At 50.3% G+C, this 17804-nt stretch overlaps 1 protein-coding gene across 24 annotated transcripts in view; it reads right to left on the reverse strand.

The window, feature by feature from the left end:
• Positions 1 to 17804, reverse strand: part of Camta1 (calmodulin binding transcription activator 1) — an 847864-nt gene that overhangs the window by 17536 nt on the left and 812524 nt on the right. For 15 of the 24 annotated variants that reach the window (XR_010066428.1, XR_010066426.1, XR_010066429.1 and 12 more), the window contains 10 exons: positions 17064 to 17221; positions 11828 to 12024; positions 11408 to 11486; positions 10397 to 10712; positions 9509 to 10032; positions 5109 to 5293; positions 3738 to 3984; positions 2890 to 2961; positions 1649 to 1669; positions 173 to 366 (listed from right to left, as the gene is read on the reverse strand). Coding sequence is in view for 9 of the 24 variants with exons in the window: in XM_063288086.1 (XP_063144156.1) it covers positions 173 to 366; positions 1649 to 1669; positions 2890 to 2961; positions 3738 to 3984; positions 5109 to 5293; positions 9509 to 10032; positions 10397 to 10712; positions 11408 to 11486; positions 11828 to 12024; positions 17064 to 17221 (1993 nt within the window). In the remaining 15 variants the exon portion in view is untranslated. The remainder of the gene's footprint in view (positions 1 to 172; positions 367 to 1648; positions 1670 to 2889; positions 2962 to 3737; positions 3985 to 5108; positions 5294 to 9508; positions 10033 to 10396; positions 10713 to 11407; positions 11487 to 11827; positions 12025 to 17063; positions 17222 to 17804) is intronic. The other 9 variants (XR_010066435.1, XM_063288088.1, XM_039110445.2 and 6 more) reach the window with 3 other exon arrangements.

The following is a 17804-nucleotide window of genomic DNA, read 5'->3' on the forward strand; positions in this document are numbered from 1 at the left end:
TAGAGAAAGGACCTCTAAGAGAGACTAACAACATGGCTACTGTCAGACCAAGCCACAGCGTCTAGACTATGCTAGAGAGGAAGGGGCTGCCGTGTCTCAGGCCCCGCACAGGGGCAGGTCTAGATACCAAGCCAGGCAGAGCCTCTATCAATCCCTGCAGGCTGTGACCCACCTGAGCTTTTGCTGCACGATGACCGCTGTCCTGCGGGCTGGCCGTCTCCTGCCGCACTTCTTGTAGCTCCGGTAGAAGTTCTGAATCAGCACTGCAGCGCGCCGGCTCTGCTGAAACCGCTTCTGCTCGTAGTAACTTCGGAATTTGCTCTGGATGAGGATGGCCGCTTGTGTCATCTTTTTGTAAAGTGCATACTGCAGGGGGACACAGAAGGGAAGGGACAGTAACAACAAGGGTCGGAAGTCCTCCAAGCTTAGGAGGTTAAGGGCCCTTCCTTCCTTCCTTCCTACCCTAGTCCCTACTAGGAACTGACCTCAGGATGCCAACAGCAAGCTTCCAGTACTCTTCCAAAATGCAAAGAACCACCTTCAGGGACGGCCTGTAGGCAACACTGTATCTCGATCCTCACACAGCAACATAGTTGCCTTTCTTTGAGATCTCCAAAGGCATTTAAAATGTATAAGTGTAAGCTGTGTTTTAAGATGACAATTTACTATCCAATTCAGGTACATTTTAATTCTTATTCTGTCTCGGTTCCACTCACACAAAGAGCTACCTTCCAAACTAATTTGCTCCATGCCACAAGTTTCTGATGGAGATGCAAAGTCCCAAACACAAGGCTTATCATGAAACGCTGACACTTTTAGGCCATTTCACCCCGTAAGAGAGTAACAACCCTCATCACATTCATACAGTAGGCCTGGGAAGGGACCCTGGGAAGCTGTCAGAAAGCTGTGGGCTACTCAGGAGCCATGTCAGAGGCCCCCCAACAACCTAGTCCTCAACCACAGACCCGAGGACGGGACAGGAGCTGGGGCTGGCTTCTGAGTCAGTCTTGTGACCCTAAGAACACAAAGCTCGCCCACCAGGCCACGTGGGAGTTTCTGACACAGTGAAGAAGTGTGTCACACAAAGCCCTTTGCTTACAGCAACTTACTACTGTTAAGGGACCAACCACTCAGAAGCCTACCCCCATGCCTAACCACATCGCCAAGACCCAAAACCATAACACGAGGAAGGGAAACTGACTTATCAGGATGTTCAAAAAGCAAATCTGGCCTCCCTTGACCTGCTTTAGACTCCTTTCCACCCATCCGAGAGTCCTTTAAGGTAAGAATACCGCAGCTTTCAGAGCTTCTGTGGATCAGGTCATTGTGTCCTGAACACAGTGCACATTCTATCCCTGGGGCCACAGTGAAGCCCACCACAGAAACTAGGTATTTGCTTAATAGTCACCAAGTCCAAAGTCACTGTCTTTGATGGGCTGCCCTGGCCATAAAAATGTTATTAACGCCCCAAACCACCTCCACTAGAAAAACCACAGGTCCCCAAGGACAGATCTGGTGTGTCTGGGTGGCTTAGCAAAGGAGTGTTTGGTGACTGTGCCATCTCAATGACCCCTCCTTGTGGCTGGCGACAGGCATGACGTTTGTGACTCTGGTGAAATGGTTTGAGAGGACTTGGTGGGTTCATTACCTTCAAGGCTATCCATGTCAGCTTGGGGGAGAAACAGAAAATACAAAGTTAATGTTTAGTTTACCGAACATAGGAAACAAACCAGAAAGACCCACAACCAGTACAAGTCCCAACCAAAGCCGAGAGCAACAAGAAGGCAGCCTGGCTGTATTAATATCTTCCACCTTCCAAAATGTTGCTCTTGACAGTTCTCGACACTTCCAAAGACAATGCCTTCCCCTTCCTGGCTGTAGACAACATTCACTAAGGAGATTTTACTTCCTTTTTTCGTAAGAAACCAGCCAAATACCTGTTATCATCACAGACCTGAAACCCTGATTCTGCGTAGGACATAATCTGGCGCTAACAGGAAGCCTGCTCACCAATCACAGAGACCAAGGGACCGTGGCGTCAGCGTTTTACACAATAGACCTTCAGTATCTGGGATCTCGGGACTCAACTGGCCAGAGCCGGAACCCTTGCCTCCCCTGCCCTTGATCGAGTTTAAAGGAGAAGTTTGGAAAACAAAACAAAACGGTAACATGTGTTAGAAACCAAAATCCTGGGTCGGAGGGAGAGCACAAATCTCTCAGTAGTTATTAAACAAGCTAGCACGGTACACCCTTTGCATAACAATGTGAGAGTTACTCAAGGTCCAAGAAAATAAGCCCAAGGTTTTCTATCTAAGACCTTTTCCAGAAGCGCCTGTTCGTGTAAGAGTGGGTCCAGGTTGGCCTTAAACTTGCTATCTTTCTATCTTAGTCTCTAAGTGCTAGGACTAGAGGCTTGTGTCACTGTTTCCAGTAAAAGGACCGAGGTTTAACAATGAGTCTAAACTCAATGAGGAAGTTTCAGTATTTTATAACGACCTTGATATCTATAAACTCTAACATCTGTTTAACTTTATCTAGCCTGCTTCTTCCTCCGTGAATGGCAATAAAATTGCTTAGAGTGGCTCTGAGGCTACGGTGCTCTGGAAGACTGGCACCCCACCCCCCAGTAGTCTAGCTACCCCACAAGCTGGCAGCAAGGCCTCCATGAGACAGGCCTGCCTGTTATTCTTGCCCCTGTTGGCTAAAGCTCAGAGCGCAGGCTGCTGTTCTCTTCCCCTAGGATTCTTAACTGCAGCAATTCTAGTTAGGTCTTTGCTATCAGGAATCGGAGGTGGTGCTTTTTAGCCAAACTGCTTAGTGGCATCTTCCTCTGAGCCAGGGCGGCTTGGACAGGTGTCCTTCCCTTCTGAGACACACGGCCAGGTTTACCTGCTTGTACTTCCTGTAACAGCGCTGGATGACGGCTGCAGCCACTTCCTGCTGTTCCCGCAGGGGTCTGCCCTGAAAGGTGAAGCGAGGGAGATCAGTCAACTGACCTGAGAACCGTCACCAAGCAAACTGTTTAACTCATGCCATATAAACATAAGAATTGTCAACACGTGGAGGCTGGAAGGATGGCTCAGTGGTTAAGAGCACTGGCTGCCCTTCAGAGGTCCCGAGTTCAAATCCCAGCAACCACATGGTGGCTCACAACCGTCTGCAACTCCAGTTCCAGGGAATCTGACCCCCTCAAATATATATATATTAAAATTGTTAACCTAAAACAAGTTAAACCCTTTACTCATGTCATGTACCTGCCCAAGAAATAAAAACCCAGGTTTACTGAACCATGTTGACAATGATCACTATAAATTAAAACAAATAAAATTTCAGCACAAATCTCTCACTGTGTTTGCTCTTAAAAGTCAAACCATATTTGGATGTTAGGACTAAAACCAAGCATTTAAGAGGTAGTTTCAACAAATTAGGTATTGCACTACTGATTGTTCAGGCTCTCCTCAGCCTTTCCTAAACAGTCCGACTACTTTCTAACCCCTCCTGACAGTGATACATTCCATTAGGGACGTGTAGAAGGAAACAGATTCCCACCCTCCCTCACCCTTACCCCAAGAAAAGCTTATGTCTAAGATGATGGCTGAGTTCCCAGGGGCTCGGGGCAGCCTAAAGCTCCGGAGAGTTATTATAAAAATAACGCAACGTAACATCTCCCGAGAGGCGTTTTATCAAACCGCAAACCACAGGCAGAAGGAGCCAGGCCATAGACACCCCTCCTTTACCTTATACTTCCGGAAGGCCGTCTGGACGAGCCTGGCAGCCTCGTAGAGTTCTCGCTGCTCGTGGTCCGACAGTGTGAGCTGAGCGAGCTCACTCTCCACCTTCTCGCTGGCGGACGCGCTCAGGAACTCCGACCAGTCTGCAGCTGACGGGAGGCTGGGTTTCTCGAAAGCCACCTCACTGACTGGAGAGCCTGTGGGGCTCAAGCTGGCGTTAGAGGACGGAGTCATGGGCTCAGTGTACGCACTCCTAAGGGGAGAAAGAGAAGACGATTAGCAGCCACCTTCACCATCCATTCACCAGTGCCCCAGTAATTATTGGTAAGACAAGACGGGATCCACCGAAAGCTACCTGATTCGGAAGCTACCTGGGCCGGTGAGACGCCTCCACTCTGTGGGTGACACCTTGGCTGCACCTTGGGGAAGTTCCTACTGAGCACCCATTATCAGTTTAGCACCCTACAAAATACTAAGCCCACTAGGGACACTACCTTGCCTCTAGGAAACTTTAGCCAGGATAGGCATATCCTGATGTGGAGAGCCTTTTGGGGCCGCTTGCTTCTAGACCCTTGGCGGGAGGGAATTTGGCCAGCACAAAAGAAGAGAGTTCAAGGGGGGAACCTGACTTTGGGCCAGGACTCAGGAAACTGGCTCAGAGCAAGAACATTTACATTTGAGTTGGTGCAGATTCAGAGCAGGCTCAGGTGAGGCCTCTGTGGCAGCCCTTTTGTCTTGCTCATCCTGATGAGCCCCTGGAAAGGGGTTTCCAGGACTTTGTTCATTGCCTTGCTTGTTCCTTGACCCAGACCTGATCTTATTATTTTATCTGTACTTAAAGTGGCGTAAAAGCAGACTGGAAAAGAATAAACCGGCTTCAGCGTCAGCACTGGCTGGGGTCATGCTACAGTGTTGTCTAATTGTCCTTTTTTTCCTTTGAATCCTCACTCCTGCCCTGGAGAAGCTACTGACTGAACGAGCTGGCTTGGTCATCCTGAGATAACATCAGTTTCGTTTTGTTTTGTTTTTTTAAAAGACTTCTTCATTTTATGAATGAGTGCTCTATCTGCATGTACACCTACGTGCCAGAAGAGGGCATCGGATCCCATTACAGATGGTTGTGGGGCACCACGTGGTTGCTGGGACTTGAACTGAGGCCCTCTGGAAGATCAGTCAGTGCTCCTTACCACGGCACCTTATAAACACCGATGTGGGAGAAAGCAACAGACGGGGAGAGGGCAGAACCAGGGTCTGGAAGTGGAACACTGCCCTGTGTTCTCCTTGGGAAAGTTTCCCTTCACCCTTGGCCTCCCTGCCTCCAGTTAAAGCCAGTCCTTTACCCTGGTCCGAGGATCCCCAAACCCCAATCTTGCCAACCTGATGTGGGCAGCGCTGGGCAGACGGTCAGCATCAGCTAGGTAACTGGCCAGCCAGCTCATCGTACTGCTAATGGTGGCCGGATCTGTTCTCTCCGAGGCTGATTCCAAGGGCACAAAGGTCTCCTGCTTGATTCGGTCTGGTGTGGCCTCGATAATGTGCTCCGCCAGGGTCATCATGTTCACCTGCAAACACAAGGTCATGGAACGTGAGCTGGGCAAAAACGGAACAGCAGAAACCAACCCTCAGACTCTGTTTTCTGCTCCCCCCTCCCCCGACCTTGTACGGGACACGGAGGTGGGGCGGGTAAGTGGGGAAGATGGGGCAGCGTATGGCTCCATACAATGCATTCAAATAGCATTTTAGGTTAGAATGAGACTCACTCCGAGACCTGGTTATCTCCTAATCATAGCGTGGCCTCATACCTTGGTCACATCTTAGAGAACTTTAGTCTTGGGCCTACTGTCTATTATCGACAGCGTGAGTCAGTTATGGACCTCACACCTGGTGCGGGAAAGCGGGGGTGGTTTCCGGGCAAAACGGGATCTTAAAAATATTATGACATTTATTTATGTGCCTGCACACGTGTGGCCAGGGGACAAAGGGAAGGAGCGTGTTCCCTCCTTGTGGCCTGGGAGACCAAGCTCAGTTGAGCAGGCTGAGGGCAAACACCTTTATTGGCTACGTCATCCTGTCGGCCCTAAACATCTGTTTTTAACTGTGCGTGTGTATGTGTACCTGTGTTTGTGTGTCTGTGCCTGTGTGCCTGTGTGTGTTTGTGTGCCTGAGTGTGTGTCTGTGTGCCTGTATGTATGTGTGTGTGTGCCTGTGTGTGTGTGTATCTGTGTGTGTGTGCCTGCATTTGTGTGTGTGCCTGTGTGTGTGTGTATCTGTGTGTGTGTGCCTGCATTTGTGTGTGTGCCTGTGTGTGTGTGTTTGGGTACATGTGTGAGAGCAGTTGCTCACAGCCTAGAAGAGGGTGATGGATTCCGTTATTGGAGAGGAGAGCCCAACCAGCATGGCTCTGAGAAGCTAAGGCCCTCTGCGAGATCATTAACCTCTCACCATCGAGCGAGAGCTTACAGCCCCTAAAATGTCACTGTCCCTCACTAATATCCGACCGCTGCCCCTGTTGCTTGTCTGGGAGACCCCAGAGCTATGGAGAGCAGCAATCTGCTGAACCTCAGCTCAGCCATGCCCACCTGTTTCTGGGTCTCCTACACTCAGGGGAGGGTCTATGGCCCAGTTCTGGGCTGCAGCACCTCGCAGTGTGCAAGTGTGAGAACATGAGCCTAACCCTAGCACACACACAAAAAGGCGGAGCACAGGGACACGGGCCTGCAGTCTCAGTGTGACAGAAGCAGGAGGATTCTGGGTGGCCGAGAGGCCCTGCCTCCCGACGTTAAGTGGGCAGCAATGGGAGAAGACCCCGCCTTGGCACATCTTTATGCACACCCTCACACATGGACTCTTGCAAAGATAAGATTTAGGACTGGAGGTGCCTTTTTAAAACTTTTTGTACGCCTCTTAAGAATAAACGGTAATCAAAACCACAGCCGTTTAAGGTTTTCACCAGATCTGTCTCGGTGAGTGCGTGCTCTGAGAGGAACCCTCCTACCATGAAGACAGCTCAGAAAGTTACCGTGCTATGGGTTCAAGCTGTGCACGCTGGCTCAGGGAGGCTCTGAAACCTTCAGAAAGTAGGGTCTTGCTGACGGGAGTAGGGTGACAGTAAGTGTCATCAACTTGACAGAATCTAGAAGCACCCGAGACAGGTGCTTTACTGTGATTGAGCTGGTCTCTGGTCTGTGTACGGTAGAGAAGGCACGCTAAGCACAGAGAAGCAGTCACTGACCTGTGTCTACAACCTTTGCCAAATGAACCTTTCTCCCTTAGGTTGACTCTGTCAGAGTGTTTTAGCACAGCATCAGGAGAGTCTAGGGCACACACTGTTAATTAAGCACAGGCCTTTGAAGGCACAGCTCCAGTTCTGGTCCTTGAGCATGCTTGGTGGGTCCCTGCCATGCTCTACCATGGCCATTAACTCTTTAGCCTATTCTACACTGAGTATTCTGGTCACAACAACACTAAGACAATAGAAGACTACATCCCAGTTAGATGAAGCTTCCAGAAAGGTGAAATTCTGGGAATGAAATCAGATCTGGGTGTGAAAGATCCCCGTTTGATATTAGTGCAGCCATTTCTTAAGAATGAGAATCTTTTAAGCTGGCCCTTGCTTAGCCCCTAGATGTTAGACAATAGACCAGAAAGTACAGAAAGCACATTCCTACCCACTCTCTAGGAAGCTGCCGGACCATAAGAACAGAGGGTATAGAACATATTTACTGCAGGGCAATTACAAGACAGGAAACATCTCTGGGAAGCTAACTGATCACTATAGAAGTGAGATGTCCTTGGTACTGAATGCAGCTGTGCTGACATAGCTATAGCCTTGTCCTAGGAACCCCAGAAGAGAAACACCTGCCAAGACAGATATCCTTGGTCCTTGACCTGGAAACCCCAGGATGAGAAAACATATATCAAGTCAGACGTCCTTGGTACTGAAATAGCTGCATTGATGTGGTTACGGCCTTATCCCAGGAATTCCAGGACAAGAAACATCTGCCTAGTTATCCTTGGCACCGAAATAGCTGAGCTGATGAAACTGTGTAATCTTAAATGAATATTTAAGCTATACATTTCTGTGGTTCGAGGCTCTTCACATCCCTCCTACGTGAGGACCATGTCGAGCCCCAATGCATTGGTATCCCAAAGTAAACCTCTTGTTTTTACATCAAGACTGAGTCCCATGTGTTCGTGGGGTGGTGAGTGTCCTCAAGACTGGAGCCAGAGTCTCCTCTGTCTGAGGGTCTTTCAGGTGGATGGTGCAGCTGGGACACCGGGAGCTGATGCAGGAAACAGAGCTGTTCTAAGACGTTTCTGACAGTCGGACAGCTATCTAAGGCTGGCTAAAGTAGATTTTACCATCTAAAAAACCAGGCCCTCTCACCTGCCCCCCAAACTATTTTAGACGTCTAAGATAAATTTTCTCAGTGAACAACTACCCGTGACAGCGGTTCCCTAAAGGCTTAACTAAGAAGAGAAAGACCCACCCTGAAGTGGGCACCGTCATCCCGAGGGCTGAATAAGCAGAAAGGGAAGAGCGCCAGCAAGCAGCTGCTTCCTGACGCCTGGCATTGCACAGAGCAGGCGCCTCACGCTCCTGCTGCCGTGCCCTCCCCAGCACAACGTGTTCTACCTTCAAACTGAACCAGAAATAACCAGCACCCCCCTCAGCTGGTATCATCGTGCCAAGCGGGGCAGTGACCACCACAGGTGCCACCAGGAATTGTCCACACCAAGGGCTGGGCAGACTCTAACAGGCAGAGCAGAGCTGGCTGCCGGTTCGAGTTTCATTAGATCCAGGCTTCGCCCGTCCCTTTAACTTCGTCCAGGGCTACTTTCACGCTGAGACTGTGTCTCTAGATAAAATTTAAAAGGGACCGAGGACCATGCCCGGTGGACAGTGTCTGCCTAACGTGTGTCGAGCTGAAGCAGTAGCATTTGATTTAACTAGGCAGGCATCCTCATGGCTACACGGCTGTCGGTAAACCAGTGGCGGGGTCTGCCATCCACCCGGAGCAGGTCTACGCTTGTTTGCAGGCTTCTTGTTCTTCAAAGAAAACCAGAGAGCTCCCCCAGGGTGCAATGCTCAGGCATGACTCAGCACATACACCTCTCCAGGACTGGTTGGCAGGGGCGTGGCCTTCCCACCCCAGCCCCGCCCCTTAGACAGGTGGGAGGTGATTTCTGCATCTTTCCTTTTGTTTTGGGACGCCTCACGAGGAATCTGGAAACAGAGGCCCCCTTTGACTGCTTCTGTGTATATAAGTTCTAACAGCCTGGCGTCTTGTAGTCTGTGACAACTTTAGTGCCCTCAGAGGACTCAGTTATTAGCCCTGGAGGTGTTTCACTGCACGCCCCGTGAGCCTCAAGCCGCAGACGCTCTTCACCATGGCTAGGTGACGGCCGAGTTGGTCAAAGTCACTCAGATAATCCAAATCCTGTCTGCAGGCTTCCTTGCTGGCTATTTTTAGGGCCTTGACTCTATCATGACCAGTACTGGGAACAGCAAAGGCCGTCATCCTGGAAGGGAGGGCTTTGTTAGGGGCTTGTGGTCAGGCCCTACACATGGTGCCCCATTCGCAGAAGGGAAATGGAGTCCCAGGGGAGCAGATACTCAACGTCTCCCAAGCAAAGCCAGATTGCGGACCCTTCCTGGGAAGGGGACGGTCAGGTGTTTGGGGGCGTAAAACCCACACGACCTACAGAACTGAACCATAATGTCCCGGGGCCACTGTGAGGCCCTGGCTCCTGCAGGCTTACCTGAGTGGTCTTACCTGAATATCATCCATAGGCTGGGAGCATTCCTCGTGCTCTGTCCTATCCCGGTAGGCCCCCATCTCTGTATTCACCACCTCTCTGTTAGCCAACATCAGGACGCTCATTGGTTCCCTCGGACGCACCTGTGAGGGTGCCGCGTCCTTTACTACACTGGTCCCCTTCGGATTTCCAGTCACCTGTACTGTAGACACACCAATATAAGGGTCTTTGGAACTCCACTTTACTACGGGCTGAGATGCAGACGCCTGGGATGCTGCGGTCTCTGGAGTGGGAGGGGAGGCTTCTCGGCTGTACCCCCTCACTCCTTCACTGGGGCTGATTGTCTCGGGGGAAGACTGCTTAGACCTAGGGCTCTGCTTCCTGATATTTGGCTGCTCCAGGCTCAGTGCAGTGCAGAGCAGCTTCTCCTGCCTTGCCTGGAAGGACTCGGGGTTCAATTTATGCTTTTTGGGAGCCGGATAATCTTTGTGGCCCTCAGTGCTGTAGTAATTAGAGGGTTCAGACCGAGGTCTTCTCAGCTCTGAAAAGTACAGTAGAAAGGACAGTCAGGTCAGGTGACGAAAGTAGGAATCCTACAGAATTAACACTTTATGCCTGGGAGATGACAAGGGTGAAGCTGGAGCGCAAGGCATGTACGTTCCTGAGGTCTAAATCTTCCCGAGCAGCCTACCCTGTACTCAAGACAATCCTCTGAAAGTGTGCGTCTCCTGTACAGAGTTTCCATATTGGGAGGGGCACCATTTTTAAAAGAGAATCAGAAGCAACGTGTGAGCCCCCTCCCACCAACCCTTAAACGTACTCGAGTTTCCTATCCTAAGGGAAGCTGCAGGCAGCCAATGGGGGAGCCGGGCAAGTTCCGAGATGACAGCCTCGTGAATCTGTACCTGGATTGGTGCTCGCGATGACGGTGACCCCCTTGGGTATTTCCGGAGAGCTCACGGCCTCCCTCGGCCACTGGGCCATCCAGCTGTCTGTGCTTGGCTCTTCGCTCGGGGCGCAGTGGATCCGGGAGGTCTGTCCCAGCTGGGCCTGCTCGTCTCTCTGCAGGTGCTCCAGACACTCTGCTAACTTCACGTGGCCCCTCGACCTGGCGATTCCCAAAGGCAGCCGTCCCAGAGAGTCGGGGATGGAGATGGCCCGGCGGTCCCACTTGTACAGTACCACAGCCGCCTCCAAGTGCCCTAGTGCACAGGCCCACATCTGAAAGCCAGGAAGACAGGTAGGGGAACTCAACGGGAGGCCGAACACGGGTGTCACTTTTGCTGTTGCTAGCAGGGAAAACACTAGTCCCCGTTGGCACTCAGTGGGGCTGCTGGATAAACGGCGCCATTCCGATCTCCTCTAACGACTGTCCGATTCCAAGGAGAAGTAATGGTGTGCATGTCTGACACTCCCCCAGGGTTTATAAATTCACTTTCCTACATCAGATCAGAACTTCACCTTTGTATTACTTCAGAAAGGGTCTCACTACAGCCTAGGTTGGCCTTGAACTGTGTAGCCAAGGGTGGCCTTGAAAGTGTGAACCTCCTGATTGCCTCTCCTGAAAGCTTATGTTAGAAGTTGCACCAACACCAAACTCTGTTTTGAGTCTCATCTTTTAAATGACATTCTCAGATCCCACTGGGGTCTGGAGTTCCTGTGTCGGTTTAGAGAGTTTAGATGACTAGACAAGCTATCTCTCTCTCTCTCTCATTCATTCATTCATTCATTCATTCATTCATTCATTCATTCATTCAAAGACAGAAAAGGATTCTCTGTGTAACCCTGGCAGTCCTGGAATTCGCTCTGTAGACTAGGCTGGCCTCGGATTCACAAAGATCTGCCTGCCTCTGCCTCCCAAGTGCTGGGATTAAAGGTGTGTGCCACCACCGCCCAGCTAACAAGCCTTTCCTTACCAGGGGAGTGCAGGAGAAGTGGTCCACATTGAGAGGATCGACTTCCAGTTCCAAATCAATGCTGTCTGCATGCTTTGTGCTGTTGGGGATAGCACAGAGGTCACCACACCGTGGCAAAAGGGAAACACCAGGACAACACAGAACCCACGAAAGTGAAACCAGACTGGGCACCCAGCCTCCCCGGGGCGAGGAAATAGGATTCTAGACTCTGAGGACAGTTTGGACTCCATTTGACAGAAGCCCGAAGGAAGGAGAAGGTCTAACATCGCACGTCTCACTCGGGAGTCTAGGGCACAAGACCACACAAATCTCCTGGGCCTGTCCAGGGAAAAAGCCCTGACACTGAGCGAGAGGATTCCTAGCCACCAGCGGGGAACGGAGAAGTGGGATGGCTGAGGCCTTTGCGCCGCCCGGCCTTACCGCCACTTGATGAGGGTCTGGATCAGGGTGGCGTAGCCCTGGGCGGCAGCCAGGTGTAAGAGGGTCATTCCACGGAACGTCTTCGAATGGATCAGATGCTTGGACTTGGCCCAGCAGGTTCTGTTCATCATCTTCTCACAGACGACAACCACACGGCTCTCGAAGCAGCTCCCCAGGGTCCCGGCGCCAGATGCACACTGCGTCATGAGAAGGTACGCGTTATATCCGGGGCCACAGGCCCTCCTCACGAAAGCGAGACAAGTGGCAATCAACAGTCAGTGGAAAACATGTCAACGGTGAAGACAAAGGAGACTTAAGAACTAGACAGCTAGGGGTTGGGGATTTAGCTCAGTGGTAGAGCGCTTGCCTAGGAAGCGCAAGGCCCTGGGTTCGGTCCCCAGCTCCAGGGGAAAAAAAAAAAAGAAAAAAAAAAAGAAAAAAAAAAAAGAAAAAAAAAAAAGAAAAAAAAAAGAAAAAAAAAAAAAGAAAAAAAAAGAACCAGACGGCTCTGGAAGCCACCTGCTGCCGAGCGAGGATCCCAGTTTGATCCCTGGATCCCACTCGGTAAGATGCCTTCTGCATGCAGTTTCCATTTTATTTTTAATTACGTATGTATTAATTATGGACGCGCTCGTGGGTGCAGGCGTGTGCCTGAGAGGGCTAGAACTCGGGGCTGGGTTCTCTGGAGCAGAGTTGCACAGGCCACCACTGGTAGTATACAAGCTAGCCAAAACATAATATAGATTTTAAGCCTTTCTTTCTTTCTTTTTTTTTTTTCTTTTTTTTGGGGCTGGGGACCGAACCCAGGACCTTGCGCTTCCTAGGCAAGCGCTCTACCACTGAGCCAAATCCCCAACCCCATTGTAAGCCTTTCTTAAGCTGGGATGGATAATTAAATGTTCTGTGATGGACTGGGTGTTGAGTATATCATATGCTTTATAAAGGGTAGAATGGTAATAACTGTACTCAATTTATATATATGTGAGAAGGCCTTTTAACTGGACAAAAAGGGGGAAATGTTATGGTTTGCCCTGGAGTTATCTGTATTTTGATGCTAATTCCACTGCCCCAAGAGAGCTGCCTAGTCGTAGACTCAGGAATCAGGTGACTTCACCAGAACCTTCTCCCCATTGAATTTGTAAAATACAGGTGAAGGGCAGGTACAGGATAGAAGGAGGCCTGTCATTGGATGAGATGGAAGGATGGGTGGGAGAAAAGTTTGAAGGAGGAGAAGACTGGAAGGAAGAAAGGAAGAGACAGGAGAGGGAGAGAAGCCATGGCAGGTGACGTTAAGATTCCGCTCTGTGTATTTACAGGTTGTTATTAATGTTCTTAAGGCATGGATGGTACTGGGCTTTGTATGTTTAGGTGGGCAATTACATCTTATCAATTGGGCCAAAGGTTATTGTGTTGTGTGGTCTTTCATGTGTAGATTTAAGTGTAATGGAGTGTGGGGCGGCTGGTCTGGGTCACCACGGAGTTGAGATGTGTGTTTCTGGCATGGAAACCTGCCTTGGGCACTAGATAGGTAGAGAGATCGCTGACGGCTCACAGAGAGGCCTTCGGCAGTGTGATATAGGATGGAGCAGAGTGGGTGAGAGGCTTTGCTGACCGAGACTTAAGATATCTAGCAGATATCTTGGGGCACCGCGGTGCTGGACCTAAGGGGGGTAAAAGACAATAATACGTTTTTATTTTTTATATTTTACAACAACAGGTACTGGGGACTGAAACTGGGTCTGTCTCTAAGAGCAGTATCCTATCTGCAGAGCCAACTTGCCGGCCCCCCCTAATAAAACAAAAAAATTTTAAAAGAAATACAATAGACAGGCCAAAGGTCTCAACCTTACACGAAGGATCACAGGCAACTTCTGAATGGTGAGAGCTGGGGAAATGGGTCCCCTCAGGCCGGAGCACGGTGACTGGTTACACGGTCAGCCCTGAGAGCAACTAACATTATATAAACTGAGCAGGTGTTAGGAGTATGTATGTATGTATGTGTGCATGTATATATGTATGTACATGTACAGTATGCATGTAAAGACAACAACAACAAAAAAAGAGGCCACAGAATTGAAAGAAAATAAGTGGATAAGGTGGGAGGCTCCAGAGGGAGGATGGGGCGGGGATGGGGAGACAATGCCATCATACTTGGATCTAAGAAACTGTAGCTTCACGTGGGTAACAATGAATTTGATATATGTGTAACTTCTGTTTCACCGAAATGTTGTATTTGAAAAAGGATTCTGTTTAAGTTGAGAGAAGGAGGAGAAGAAGAAGCAACAGCAGAAGAAGAAACAGTAGCAGTGGGGGGTTGGGAGGAGGGGGAGCCAGCGAAACAGCATTGTGTTAAGTGGAGGCACAGGTGACCTGCCATCCTCTTGGTAGCTACAGTGACTGTGACACACTGCTGTCTCAGGGGAGTCAACACTACTGAAAACCCTCTAGCCTGCTGAGGGCAGCAGCCACCTCGGGCAGCAAGCTGCTCTCATCTGGGCCACGCCCACAGCTGCCTCCTGCTTCTTTTAAAACCAAGGGATGTGGTGTTGCCTCGGTGTGGATTTTCCTTTTCAAAACAAAAGTGCTTTAAAAGTATCCAAAGCCTTTTCTTTTCTTCTTTACTTCTCAAAAAGAAGCGTATGTTCTGGCGTGTTCTGTATGTTCTGGCGTGTTCTGTCTGCATCGTGTGCCCATTGTCCTCAGAGGCCCGAAGAACTGGAGCTACAGGTTGTGGGCTGCCCTGTGCACACTGAGATCCAAACCCAAGTCCTCTGCAGGAGTGGCCGGGGCTCTTTACCAGTGAGCCGTCTCTCCAGCCCTCGTTTTTCTTACGTCCTTACAAAGTGAAGAGGGGTGCACTGGGAAGCCTGAGAGATGCCCCAAGGGTTACTAATCGTAAGGGCCCTCGGAACCTAAGCTCATCAGCCTTGGCCACATGACTTCCTTGCAGGGCAGAGGCAATGGAAAAGGGATAAAAATCAAAGCTGGAAACCCCAACGAGCTGAGTCCCGGGTACAGGTCTTCTGTTCAATGCACCCTTAGTCAAGTGGCACATCTAGCCTAATTCCAACCTTTGGTGTCATTGTAAATGCCTATTTTTTTTCCTGGCAATACGTTCCACATAATCGAACTAGAACAGAAATAACACTGCTTCTCAGTGCTCTTTATTTTTAAATCTTAAAAGAAAAAATTTTTTCCCAAGAATTAAAAAGGCAGTCTATTTTCTATGTAGGGTCATCTTCACCAGAGCTGTCAAAACATTCCAGAGGAAATGACTGAGCCGTCCCGACATGCGGCGGACTGACCTTGACCCGGGCAGTAAGCCTGTTCTGTATACGCCAAACAGACACGTTTAGAGAGACTCGGAAATCATCAGCCAGTGACTAAGCAGGGAACGTTTCCAGCTAAACACGCAAGGCCCGGTCTCCGTCGTACGCAGTAGACACCATCATTTATTGGAGGGACAATTTAAGTCAGCGAGAATACTTCACGGTAGTTGTGGCTGACGTTGGATCGGATCGCACAGGGCCAGCTGCCTACGGCTGAGCTTGAGATGTGCTCAAGTGTCCCCTTTATGCAGGGTTTGTAGGTAAAAAGGATTTCATGGGGACTGACCACTTGGCCCTCGGGTCGATTTAAGGATGGCTTGCTTTAAAAACTTAGTATCGGGTGAAAGTCTACCTTGAGCTGGATATAGTGGTGCAGGCCTTTAATACTAGTGTGTGGGAGGTAGAGGCAGGTAGATCCCTTGCGTTCTAGGCTAGCCTCAATAGCAGCTGTTTCTCTACCACCAATTTCTGAAGATGAGAGAAAATCTGAGATTTTTTTGAATGCTTTCCTTCCATCTGTTATTAGTATTAAAAACACAGGTGCTGGAGAGATGGCTCTGCAGTGAAGGGCACTGGCTGCTCTTGCAGGGGTCAATGCCCAGCTCCCAGCCATGTGTAATTCTAGTTCCATGGAAATCTGATGCCCTCTGCTGGTCTCCTCAGGTACTGCATGCGTACACAGAGGTAAACCGTCCATGCGTATTACATAAAAAGTGAATTAAAATATTGCTAGAGTTTCGTATTTTCAAGGTTTCCAAACAAACAAATGAGAGAGGAAATTCTTCCAGGCATGGTGGTGATACACAACTTCGACTCCAGTCCTGAAGAGGCAGAGGTGGCTGATCTCCAAAAAGAGTTCAAGGCCACCATGGTCTACACAGTGAGTTCCGGGCCAGCCAGGGCTTTGTGGAGACCATGCCTCAAGAAAAAAACAAAACAAAACAAAACAAAACAGAAGGAGGGATGTGGAAGGAGAGAGAAAGTTCTGCACAGGAAACCATCCTTCACAGTGAAGAACAGGAAGGGGGGTTCCTTGTGGCTTCTAGGCAAGGAAAGACAGCAACTGAGGCAAGAAATAGCACTGGGTCTTCTATCTCCGGTGTTTGGAGAAAGTTCATCCTCAGACTTTCTCAAGATAAAGTTCTTGGATGGGATGTCCACAGAAGCTTCGGGAACAGTAGTTTAGAAGCAGCAGAACTTGGCCATCTCCCTGTTGTGTGGCCATGCGACACATTCTTTGCGCAGCCCATGAAGGAAGTGCACGTGGGGCTGGTGGACTAATGGCTCAGTGGATAACAGTGCCTGCGCCACGCCTGACAGCCCAAGTCCAATTCCCAGAACCAAGGTGTTAGGAGAGAACGGGCTCCCTGCTGCTGACCCCTACATGGGTCACATACACACAACAAAAAAATGAAAGTAGGATTTAAAAAGAAGAGGAAACGCGTTGGGAGAGGTGATCGACATGGTGCCGTGTTTCACTGGACGGCAGCCCTTGGACCATTTTCTGAGCGGGGGAGAGGAGGTGTCTATAAAAGGCTTAAGGGTTGCTGGATTGGATTACGCTCAAGACAGGCCCGGGATACAGAGAAGGAAGGGGAGGTTTAATCCGGAGTTCCTGCAGATGTGTCCTCACCCACCCCTTGGCGGATCCTTCCAACTGCCAGGGAACCTGCTGGGATCTGAGACCAGGAGGGACATCTGCAAACTGGGCTTGTGAGTTTAACAATCTGCACCCAGGCCTCTCATACAAACCGAGCACGGGCACCATGAAGCAAGGCCCTGGACACCTTATCAACATCGATGAGTGACATCAGGGGCAGCAGTGGGGGGGACACTGGGACCAGGTGCCTCGTGCACAGATGAGCCCTGAGCAAACCCAAGCTGCAGCCACCTACACCAGGGCCTACCTGGGCCTGGCCCCCTCCGGAGCCGCTCCCACTGCTGCTCCCGCCGCTGCCACTGCCTCCGCTGCTCGCCTGCTTGTGCTGCTGGGAGCCGGTCATCTCGGCCATCCGCCTCTCCATCTGCTCCAGCCGCTCCAGGATGGACATCCTGAACTGGTTATCTAGGGCAGAGCGGGAGGCGTGAGACTGCGCTCTAGAGGAAAAGCATTTGACCTGTGGCCTATGCCAGCTTGTGAGTCCGGTGTCCAAAAGACTGTCAGCAGCTCTGCCAAGTGAGGGACTACGGCGGGCCAGTCTCTACCGCATGGCACGGCACGGCATGGCACGCAGGCTGCCTCTGCACACCAGAATGTAACGCTGACTTACAGAAGCCCACAGTCCTCAGAGAAAGGACCAGAAAAAAAAAATCCCTTTGTGTCAAAAACCTCAACTCTGGGTTCCTGCTTCACTGTCTGTGGAATTTCCCACAGAGACCCTGAGGGGATCTGACAGATCACCCCCGACACCACCCACACCTACACCACCACCACTCAGGGCACACACCAGAAGTGGCTATAAGCTAGTGGGGGGAAGATTTCAAGAAAGGAGGCAGGAGGGTGTAAGAGCGCTTACAGTGTTGAATTCTCTTCAGTCAGTGACATGTACGAGTTCAGCACCACCCAAGCAAAGCAACAGGCCATTGCTGCAGGAGCCGGGAAAACATGAGTTTATACCAGTCCGTACCCCCAACCTGTGTGCAAGCAC

This window comes from Rattus norvegicus, chromosome 5 (genome assembly GCF_036323735.1).
Source record: "Rattus norvegicus strain BN/NHsdMcwi chromosome 5, GRCr8, whole genome shotgun sequence".
NCBI classification, from domain to species: Eukaryota; Metazoa; Chordata; class Mammalia; order Rodentia; family Muridae; genus Rattus; species Rattus norvegicus.